At 40.5% G+C, this 12,079-nt stretch overlaps 1 protein-coding gene across 1 annotated transcript in view; it reads right to left on the bottom strand.

Annotated features, from left to right (window-relative positions):
• Nucleotides 1-291: 291 nt before the first annotated feature.
• cfap61 (cilia and flagella associated protein 61) overlaps nt 292-12,079 on the bottom strand; it is a 127,354-nt gene continuing 115,566 nt past the window's right edge. Inside the window, exons 24-25 of the mRNA XM_052011226.1 lie at nt 6,510-6,600; nt 292-702 (exon numbers count right to left, since the gene is read on the bottom strand). Of these exons, the coding sequence (XP_051867186.1) occupies nt 502-702; nt 6,510-6,600 (292 nt within the window). The 3' untranslated portion in view covers nt 292-501. The remainder of the gene's footprint in view (nt 703-6,509; nt 6,601-12,079) is intronic.

Below are 12,079 nucleotides of genomic sequence, written 5' to 3'. Positions count from 1 at the left end.
GGCTAAATTTTCTTAAAACAATTTTTGGTTTTTTTTTTGGGGGGGGGGGTGGAGGAGATTTCCTGCAAGGATGGGGGCTAGGGTTGTCTTGACTGAAGACCAGAGTCAGATCTCTCGTGTTAAATAACAGCCGAGGCTGGTTTCCCGTGCAAGGTGTGGATTAGAATAAGATCAGAGTGGTAGCACTCACTGGCAAAACTGATGTCACCGCTTGGAGTGGAGAGGGACAAATGCTTTGCATTCGAGAAAAAAAAACAGGGATATTTTTATTATTATTTCAGTGTTCGGAAAGGCATTCTCAGGTAAATGAAACAAAACGTTGAAGGCTATTTGCCTTCACGACCGGCCTATTACAGCGCGCCATCTCCCGGACAACTTCTGCACAACGTTTCTACGTGAACGCGATTTAATCGATTAATAATCTCGTTTTTTTTCTCTGTTGTGGCAAGCGTTGAAGCAAGTAAACTGGGGTGCAAAAGGACACCGAACTTCTGCTGATGTTTAAACAATCCCAGGCCATGCAAACATAGGGAGGTGGTAACTGTTGTAACGCAGGTAGTTCAGGAGGCTCCTTTCTATCAGTTTCTGATAACCGTCCTGTTCAAATTGCTTTTCCAAAAATGCCTTTGTATTCTCCGGTACCAACAGCTCACCATCTGCTATCTGACGAATCAGCTCTTCGATCGGCTGGGTAACATTGAACTTTGGGATGGAAAAAAGAATATTTAATGATCTTGCTCAAAGTATTCGCAGTCAAGCAGTTTTGATGGGAATTGCTATTGGTCAATTAAAAAAAACATATTGAACCCCACATCGTTCGTGAAGCCTTGTTTTAGAATTAACTAGATGAAAGTCCCTATCTTCCTCAAAATAATTCCAAAATTCAACTTCAGGAACTAACACAATTTTACATTGGCCTTTTCATTTCGGCAAGCGGCAAATTAGAGAGATCCCAGAAGGAGTTGGTTGAGGAATAGATATCAGCCACGACACACTTCCTTTTCTCGGAGTAATACCTGGGCAATATTAGCAGCTACCTAAACAAGCGGCGGGGACCATGGTTTAGAAGGTAAGAGTTTATGGGGTAGATAGTTGGTTGAACCACTTCAGAAACAGAATCCAACACACATTTTCTATTGTGTCACGTATTTGGTACAAACCTAGAAAGGAAAATCATCTTGTCTTTAATTCCCTCAAGATATTTGAAAGCATTTGATAGCCAGTGAATTACTTTAAAGTGTGATCATAGTTGCTTAATACACAGAGATCCTACCGAAAACAAATAATTAACTAACTGATCTGTTTTGGTGTGGATTGATGAAGAAATGTTAGCCACCATACCAAAAGTGCTCCAATTTATTTCACCTGATGGCATGTGATCATTTAGGTTAAGTTGAACAGGCAGTGGAACTTTTAATATCTCCTCAACAGAAGCAATCCAATATTGCCATGTTTCCCCTTCTTAATGGAGACTATGTGCTGAAATTCTGTGGTAGTGCTTGAAACCACAACCTGCTAGCTCAGAAGTGAATGCATTTTTGTTTGTTCAATAATGCTCCAGCAAAGTGCTGTGTGAGGCTTTACCACACTAAGAGTGCAATGTAATTGTTCTTGTTGATCAACTGAGTGAAACTGTTTAGCTCTAAGCCAAACACAATCAGCTAATTGGGAACTGAAGAATGCTCAGTTCCCTCTCATCATAAGCATGTGACATGCCCTTCCACTTTGGGAGAAAATAGGTTCTCAATTATCTCAAGGAAAGATGAATTGGATGGTGTGCTGTGTGTAGCAGTATCATCACAGTCCAGCAACTTGCATTTAGCAAAGAATGGATCAAGTTGATGAGGCCTTGGTTTAGAAGGTAAGAGCTTAAGGGGTAGGAATTTGGTTGTATGACTTCAGAAACAGGAACAACAGGGTGGGTGCAGGGATATCCAGTTGACGACAGCAGAGAGGTGTTGGAGGTATGTGATAACCAAATCAAAAGGCTGGAGATGATTGAGAAGGACAGAGCTCAGTCAGGCACAATTCGCTGTGTTGCTTTGAGAAGTGCCACTTGTGCTGTGGTAGAGGTGAAAATCTGATTGGAGAGGTTTAAATTCGGCATTGCTGGAAAAAACAGCTCAAATTTTGAAGGAGCCAGCACAATCAGGTAAGAAAGGGGGTGGGGAAAGAGGTTGGGCTTGGACTGCTAGCTTTCAAGGATAGAAAAGCCCCTTTTTAAAATGCTTTTTGAATGTCACTACACATTGTGGTTTCATTTTGATATCAATACAGATTCAATGCTTTACTTTCAAGTCTGTGTAAGTAGACCAGGCAATTCATGTGCATTACAGCTAACATGAATAGGAAACAAAGGTACTAAAGCAATCTGTCCTTTTTAATCTGCTGTGCTTATAAAGAAGAGAAGACTGCTTATAACTTCTGAAAAATCACCTTCTTTACAAAGGGGTTCATACTACAGCCTGATGTGATGACAATGTGAATGAATTATTACAGTAAAGATGGACATGTAGTATTAAAGGTCCAAAATTTCAGTGCTTCTAATAATGCATTTTGATAATTGCATTTGAAAATGGACAGAGAGTCCAAAAAGAAATCAATCAATAGGAAATTCTCTATCATTGTGGACCATCTGAGTACCTCTAATGATATGATGCTCCTCTGTTGTTTTCAAATGTATTTTGGCATAGTCTACCAGCCCATTATCTTTTATTTGCCCTCTGCTCTGATGTAACTTTATTGTCTGTGTCTTTCAGAAGTGCAGAAATCAACTGTTTATATATTTGGTATTTTTTTCTCAGGATGTGGAAAGATTAATGCCATGGGCTGAAGTTAAAGAGAGTCAAGAATTGCAGGTGCTGTAAATCTGAAATAAGAACAAAAAATCCTGGAAACACTCATTAGGTCTGACAGCATCTGTGGAAAGAGAAAAAGAGTTGACGTTTCCGGTCGAAGGCAGTGTCAGAACTGGGAAGGAGCAAAGACATGTTAATATGTAGCTGCAGGGAAGGTGCGAGAGAGAGGGATGGATAGGAGAAAGAGAATACCTGTGATTGGGTGCGGCCTGGGTAGACATCATCTTATCAATGGCTTAATGGGGGCAGTTAGGGAGGGAGAAGATGGTCCTTTGTTCATGGAAGCTGTGAAATGAGGGTGGTTATGAAGTGAGAACGTGGACAAAGGAATGCAAGAGTTGTGAAACGCAGAGCTGTAAGATGTGCTCAACAGGTTGGCTGTGCTAATGGAGAGAGATAAACTAAGTCAACATCACAGATGGATGACCTGGCCCATTCTGATGCAGACAGAGAAAGCAAGTAACCTGAAGTTGAATCAGGAAGGCTGCAATGTGCCCAAATGGAAGATGATGTGCTGTTCATCAAACTTGCATTAGGCCTCTTTATGACCAGTGCAGGAGGCCACAGAAAGATGGGTCAGTGTGGGAGTGGAATGGGGAATTAAAGTGACCGGCAACAGGAAATTTGGTGTCACCCTGGCAGACTCGGTGTAGGTTCTCTGCAAGACAGTCACCTATTTGTGCTTGGTTTCTCCAAATATAGAGGGGACTACATTGTGAATGTCAAATGCAGTGCATTAAATTGGAAGAAGTGCAAATGAACTACTACATCACCTGGAATGTCAGTTTGGTTCCCTGCAGTGGTGGGAAGGGAAGAAGTAAAAGGACAGGTGTTGCATTTCATGCAGTTACATGGGAAGCTACCAAAAGAAGGGGAGCGGTTGACCAGAGTGGATTAGGGAGTCACGAAGAGAGTGATGCTGAAAGATGGGTCTGGGTGATGGTATCTCGGTGAAGGTGGTGAAAGTTGCAAAGAATGATCCAGTGAATGCGGAGGCTGGTAGGGTGGATGGTGAGGAACCAAGGGAACTGTATCCTCACTCTGCCCAGGAGGAGAGTGGCTGAGAGCAGAGGTGCAGGAAATAGATGAGATACAAGAGCGCTGTTGGCTGGAAGCCATGGTTCAGGAAGAAGGTAGACGTTTCAGAGACCACTGTGGAAAGGCTCATCACCAGAACAGATGACACAAACAGACTGATGGAGAATGGAAAGGAGTCCTTGGAGGAGGCAGGATGGGACAAACAGTATTTGAGATACTGTAGCTATGGGACTCTATAGGCTTGCAATGGATGTTTATCACTAACTTATCCTCTGAGACAGACAGAGAGATCCAAAAACGAAAGGGAAGAGGCAGAGGTAGAGCCTGTAAAAGTAAGAGCAAAATGGAAATTGGCAGCAAAGTTAATAAAATCTTATGAGTTTTGCACGACTGCAGGAAGCAGTGCCAATACAGTCACCTGGATGTACTAGAAAAAGAAGGGAAGGGGTGGGGGCAGAGAGAGAGAGAGAGAGAAAGGTCCCAATAAGGATGAATAAAAACTGTTCCACATATCACACAAAAAGACAGGCAAAGCCTTTGATCTGAAGAAAAGCAAGTGGAGTTGTAAGAAATTGTTCAATGTGAGGACAAGTTCAGCCAGGTAAATCAATGTGTTGATGGAGGGGAACCAGTTGGGACTCTGCTCATGGAAGAAGTGGACCATCCTGATGTAAGATGGAGGTGTAAAGGGATCGTACATCCATGGTGAGGATGAGCCAGTTGGAACCGGGGAGTTGTCAAGGTGGTGGAGGATATCAGAGGTGTCCTGGATGTAAGTGGGAAGAGACTGGGCCAGAGGAGGAAGGATGCTGTCAAGATGGAATTAAGTTTGGTGGGGTAATAGCAGGCTGAATCAATGAGTTGGTGAGGACAGTCCCTCTTATGGATCTTGGGTAGGAGAGAGAAACAGCCCGTGCAGGAGACTATAAAGTTGGAAGCTTTGGAGGGAAAATCTCCCAAGGAAAAGAGGCTCATTACTAACTGGGAGACAATGGATTGATGTTGAGTGTTGGGGTCATGGTCCAGAGGGAGGAATGCGGAGGTGTCTAAGTGATGACGTTTGGCCTCTGTGATGTAGAGGTCAGTTTGCCAGACTAAACAGCACTGATCCTTGTCAAGTTAATCTCAAGTTAATTGCTGTTTGAAGACACTCTTAAAATGCAATGGACTGCAGTTTAAGAAGGTGACTCACTGCCACTTGGGCAATTCAGGATGAGCATTTAATCTTGGTTTTGCTAGGGATGTTCATGTCCTGAACATTGAATAAATAGTCCAATAGGAAACAATGACCTTTAAATTTGTATGATCTGATAGAAAATGTTCTGCCTCTTTGAAGCTTTCATAATCCTATGTAATTTAAAATTATCACCATATTTAAATGCCCCTCTCTTGTCTCTACAACCTCCACCAGTGCTAGAGGTAATATGGTGATTTCTGCCTCTCTCCAATTCTAACCTTTTCCTTCTCCTCCACACTGGTGATCTTGTAGTCCATTATCAAAAGTGTGATTATGCTCACTGCTAAGCCTACCAGAAATGGTTTTATTTTACATAAGATAATGCAAAGTGACTAATATGTGTGGAACCACACATTGGCAGAAGAATGAGGGACAAAACACTCAAAATACATGCTACTTTGATTTTAAGGTAGGGACACATTGACATGAGACTTTGGGGTTGTTATACGATTGAAATTTAGCATTGGTGACAGAGCATTTAATGTGAAAGCTTCAGATCGACGAGTGCAGCTTTAAAGATTAATGTAAGGCACTAGGAAGGGTAGAAGGAGGGAGAGTGACTGGGACAAAGGTGAGGTGATACTGCAGTAGGAACAGTGAAGTGGCCCATTGGGACCCATGCAGAGTTTAACAGCAGCAAGGAAAGCTGCCAAAACTGAAAAGGATCCTCTGGCTAAACCTGTGGCAGTTACCTGACATACCTGTCATTGGACACCATCTTTGCCAGCAGGTTGAAGATGTGTTGGGGGATACTCATCCTTCTGTAGCTTTCAGCCCCATACCTTATTGCCATGCTGTGATTTTTGTTTTTGCATTCTGGTCCAGCTCCATTCTCTATCTAACCAGGAGGTGGAGGAGTGATGTCCAGCCAAGTACCCGTGCTGCAGTCAGTGGTTTAGTTTTCCCTGGCTGCAAGGCTCGGGCTCTGTGCAAACCACTCATCAGTATCCATACTACTGTGGCTCTCTCAAGAACCTTGCACGACCCAGTGGTAGGTCTGAGTTCACTGCTCCATCCAACCCCATGGCTGTGTGTGAATTGTCAGGTTTGGAACCTAATATGTAAATGGTATAAAAGGTTTATTTCACGTTTTTAAGGTTCCCTTTCTTGCTGTAGTGTGTAATTAGTTTTTTAAAAAAAAGCAATCATTTGCACTCACATTGAGAATGCACATGAATGTTGATTAATTGACAACTTTTTTATGCTCTACTGTATTGTAACAAATTTTCTTAATAAGGCAAAATACCATGGATACTGGAAGTCCAGTATTTTCTTAACATTTCTAAATGAAGACTTCACCTACATTTAAGAGCCAAAATTCCATGAACACTAATTTTCACATTGAAAACAGAAGATGAAACAAAAGAATGAGATACCTTTTCAGATTCCACTAAGTGTCGCACTTCTTGTTTGAAGTCCATGAAACGATCATGATAGATGCAGAGGGACCAAGGCTCCTTAAGATAACTGAAAGTAGAAAAAAAATCAGCCACTTTCTGGACACTAATGCACATTACCTACCTTTGTTGTTTTAATCAATGAAAGCTGACTTTGTCACTATCGTGTCTTTGGCAAATGTCTCCAAGAATAGTCGGGTTAATCATTTGCTGCCAACGTCAATAATTACTGTTTACAAAAGGTTTGGAGCAACAGGAAGATTTTGTATAATAGCAAGAATAACATTTTGTTATCTCTATTGAGACCTGGGTTCATTCATTCAATGAATTCCTTATTCATGCAGGTAGTTAGTAAGCCAAAGGCTTGAGACAGTATTAACCTTGTGATGTGATCATGGAGACAAATTTAACATACTATTTAGATAATGAAGTGTTACCATTCCTAGTTGCTGACAATTTGTAATGTCATATTAGTGTAGTTTTGATATAGGTTAAAATAATCATAATTATTTATCCTTTCTCAATTAAGCCATGACTTGTGATTAATCAACAGAGATACCAATGTGACAAGCTAAAATACTCAGAGCTTTGAGATTGAAAACTACTTGACATTAACAAGGAAGAGGATCAAAAATCACTATTGTCTTCTGAAGTTTATTTTGATCACCTTTTGGCTTCTCCAATGTTTTGTTTTCTTTCACTGAATTTGCGCAGGGTATTTTAAATTTCAAGTTTCTCCCAGCAGATTCTGTGACTGCCCATGGACATGGGCACTGGTAGCCACGATATTTGCTTCCAACATTATTGCAATGGGATGGGCTCAATGGACCAGTTGTTTCCTTTTCTTTCCTTTCCTTTGGTCATTTCTGCATGCTTGTATGGCAGTAACAGAATTGGGGCAACAGTAGGAAATGTGTAAAGGTCATACATTCAATTTCAAAATAATGAAATGGAAAATATTTCCGTCTAATGATCATTAGAATTATTAGTACTCTAAGGAAATTGATTAAAATTCATAATCCTAAAATGTTTATTATTGGGAAATAATTTGAAGCATTTTATAAAGAAGTTAAAGTGGGGAAACCTATAGGTAAGAGATCAAGCTGGTATGCAAATGGTGTCCGCAAGACAGTTTTATTGGTTATCTATTCCAGTGTAAATTGAAAATTTGAAAAATAATTTAAATGCTCAACATTATTGAAAGACTAAAATTAACAGAAGAAAACCATTGCGTGAATTTCTCCGTAACGTTTTTTAAAATGGACCTTGTATGCAAGGGTAATCTCTAAAACATTACTGAACCTGCTAGTTTACAATATAAGAACCGTCAGTGGTGGTACATTACAATTTATTCAATATTAAACATCAGTCAGTCAGTCAAAAAGGGCCACTGCAATGAAGGTGTAAACTTTTTCCAGTGGCTGTCAAAAAAAAAGTGGAATTGACATGAAAACAATTATTTCTAAAATTTCAAGGCTAAGTTACAAACTGTGTTGACATAGAAATAGAATACTGTTCTCTCTGGTCCAAATCTAATTCCCGCGTGCCATAATTTACACAGTAGTTCTGGCTCCAGCTCTCCACAATCTTTAAATTTGTTTAAAATTTACCTTTCAGCAATTGGTATAACTCTCCCTTGTGTGCTGGCTCAACTCCTGAGCAAACTAACTTTCCAGAACAGTACAGAGGGAGTGTGGCACTGTCAGTGGTGCCGTGTTTGAGATGTGATGTTAAATTGAGTCTTCATTTGTTTCCTCAGCATGCATAAAAGAATGCATGAAACTAGTTTTGCATAAAGCAGAAAGAGTTCCAGCCAGTGTCCTGACCAATATTTATGCATCAGTCAATGTCACAATAAAAAATGCTTATCTGGTTATTATCACATTGGTGTTTCTGGAAGCTTGCTGCGCATTCCCAATATTACGACAGTGGTTACACTGAAGTGCCTACTGGGCTGGAAGTGCATCTGGACACCCAGTGGTCAAGAAGGGTGATATGAATGTCTGTTAATTGTGCACATTTCCTTTTTGGTTTTATGCCAATTTTTATTTAATTTCAATGTTATGGTGTACCCAAGAATGGTTTCCTACATTAAAGATGCTATATAAATATACACTTTTTTTTCTTAACTGCTAATATCTTTGAGCACTTAATGGAATCCATAAAAGATTAATATTCATATCCTCACTGTTAGCATCAGAGATTTCAGTAATGGGTTGAGCACATCTGAGAGAAAAAAGTAATGTGGTCTATCCCTGAGAGGTAAAGGCCCAGGACAACAGCTTACCAAAATGTGACATTTACATAAAGGTCAACTGCTCTGGGTGTTCTCAGAGCTATGCTAATATCAATGCAGTGAAAGCAGCATATCACTGCACTGCAATTAAACAGAACAGGCTGTGCTAAGATCACAGGAGTTAAACATGAGAACGCTGTGCTTATATTACCACAGTAAGGTAGCAAAGCAGCAGTCACTCTGCAACTAAATATGCATGATGCAAATTAGTTGTAGTGTGGGATGAAAATTTGTGACCATTCTAGCAGACCCCTACTGTAAATTTGATAGCATTTGTTAATTAGGCTGGGACTTGACGCATCCTGTATTAGGCTACAATTCGAGATTCCAGGATGACATTCTGTAATAATCAGATGCTTCCACTTCCAAATAAGATTAATGAGTAATAGACAATAGTGAGAAGTCTAGATGATCTTCTCTTCTCAACCCAAGAGTGCAAGACCAGTAACAGTTTTGATGTTATCCTAGCTCAAATCAACAATTCCTGCACCAAATACAGACTGAACCAACTTCACTGCTTTGTTCATTTGGAGCAGAACTGCACTGAATGAAGACCAGGATGTTCCTAAAACAAGAAGATTGCTTGGAACATGACATTTCTGTCTCTATGCCTGGTCTGAAGGGAAACAGTTGCTCTACAATCTAGGTATTACTTATTTGCACAACATTTCATTTTTGACAGGTTTTTCAGATGTTTTGACGGAGAGCTGGTTTCCATCGGTCCACTTTAGCATTATGCACAAGCCCAAGAAGAGCAAATTTGTTTATTAATGTTATTAAAACCAGTTCCTTCAGTGCAAGAGCAGAATCATAGATCTATACTTTTATGGGTCCTGGTTACTGTCAGTATTATAGTCAATCACAGAAGACTGGGTCTGTCTCAGCTGCACTCACAATGTTAAAAGTGCTTTCACATAGTTACATTTTAGTGATCTGTGTAGATTAATAGATCGACAGGATGTTGCTCAATAGGGTGCAGTATTTTTATAATCAAATTTTAATAAAACACACAAATAACAAAACTTAAAAAAAGATGTGGCTCTTTTGGTTCAAAATTTTAAAGCTGATACTTTGCCGATTCTATTGAGATTTTAACTCTAATTTTTTTGCTTTAGTACCTTTAGTCAACTAACTTTACTGACAATTTACTGTCTACGTCAACGGTGCTGAGGTCGAAAGGGTTGAGAGCTTCAAGTCCCTAGATGTGAATGTCACCAATAGCCTGTCCTGGTCCAACCACGTAGACGCCACAGCCAAGAAAGCTCACCAGGGCCTCAACTTGCTCAGGAAGCTAAAGAAATCTGGCATGTCCCCGTCGACCCTCACCAATGTTTATCAATGCACCATAGAGAACATCCTACCTGGATGCATCACAGCTTGGTATGGCAACTGCTCTGCCCATGACCGCAAGAAACTGCAGAGAGTTGTGGACACAGCTCAGACGATCACGAAAACCAGCCTCCCCTCCATGGACTCATGCCTATACTTCTCGCTGCCTTGGTAAAGCAGCCAGCATAATCAAATACCCCATGCATACCAGACATTCTCTCTTCTCTCCTCTCCCATCGGGCAGAAGATATGAAAGATTATTGAACGGTTCCCTAGTACGATGAGATGGACTCTTGACCTCACAATCTACCTTGTTATGACCTTTCACTTTATTGTCTACCTGCATTGCACTTTCTCTGTAGCTGTTACACTTTATTCTGCATTCTGTTATTGTTTTACTTTGTACTACCTCAATGCACTGTGTAATGAATTCATCGCTATGACGGTATGCAAGACAAGTTTTTCACTGAACCTCAGTACACATGACAATAATAAACCAATATTAAACCAATTTATATTTGGAAATGTAGGAATTAAAGATAACCAGCATGTCCTTGTGGGAGGAGATCCTGTCAAACCAATTTGATTGAACTTTTTAAAAAGGTAACAATATGTATTGATGAGGTCAGTGCAGTTGATGTAGTCTACATGGACTTCAGTAAGGCCTTTGATGAGATCCCATGTGGAAAACTTGTGCAAAAAATAGAGCCCGTGGGATCCAAGGCAAGTTGTAAATTGGATCCAAAATTGGCTGGGTTATTAAGAGGGTACTAGTGGAGGATCACTTTTGTGATTGGAAGCCTGTGATCAGTGGTGTATCACAGATTGGTGCTGGGAACCTTGCTATTTCTTATGTGCATTACCAATTTGAATACAAATATAGGAGGTGTGCTTGGTAAGTTTGCGGATGACATGAAAGTTGGTGCTGGTGATGATGGAGAGGTAGTCTTAGGCTATAGGATGATATTGATCAGTTGGTTAAATGGGCAGAACAATGGCAGATGGAATTTAATCCTGTTAAGTGAGAGGTGATATATCTTGGCAAGACTACTGACGGTAGGACTTGCACAATGAACAGTAGGGCCCTTGGGAATATTGAGGAATAAAGGGATCTTGATGTACAAGTCCAAGGATTACTGAAGGTGGTAGGACAGGTAGATAAGGTGGTGAAGAAAATGTATGGGATTCCTGCCCTCATTAGTGAGGGCATAGAATACAAGAGTAGGGAGGTTATGGTATAGTACTGGTTAGGCTGGAGTACTGTGTGCATTTCTAGTTGCCATAACTATAAGAGGGATGTGATTGCACTGGAAAGGGTTCAGGGGAGATACGCCTGAATGCTGTGTGAGATGAGTTGAGCTATGAGAAACTGGATAGGCTGGGCTTGTTTTCCTTGAAGTTAAGAAGGGCGAGGAGATAAAGGTATACAAAGTTATGAAAGGCATAGATAGGACAGACAGTAGGAAACCTTCTGTCATAGCAAGGGTGTCTAAGACTGGAGGGTGTAGGTTTAATGTAAAATGTAAGAGATTTAGAGTGGATCTGAAACAGAATTTTTTTTTCACCCAGATGTAGTTGGAATCCAGAATGCATTGCCTGAATGAATGGTGGAGGCAAGTAATCCTGCAATATTTAAGAAGTATCTAGACAAGCACTTGAGATGCCAAGACATGGAAGGTTATGGACCAAGTGCTGGTAAATAGAATTAGTCAAGGAATATACCTGATGGTTGGTGTATACCTGGTGAGCCGAAGGGCCTGTTTCTGTGCCGTATGACTCTAAGATTCTATGGCTTGATTGGGTGTGGACTGGTGATTAAATCTATGGTAAAGTATGTGCCATTGTGTTCCTGGTGCATTCCTATTCTAACCTTAGCTTTTTGAGGCTTCTGCCAGACAAGCAGAGGCCTTGTGCAAATTAGGGT

The sequence above is a fragment of the Pristis pectinata genome, chromosome 3, assembly GCF_009764475.1.
Source record: "Pristis pectinata isolate sPriPec2 chromosome 3, sPriPec2.1.pri, whole genome shotgun sequence".
Lineage (NCBI taxonomy): Eukaryota > Metazoa > Chordata > Chondrichthyes > Rhinopristiformes > Pristidae > Pristis > Pristis pectinata.
This window is presented reverse-complemented; position numbering and strand designations above follow the sequence as displayed.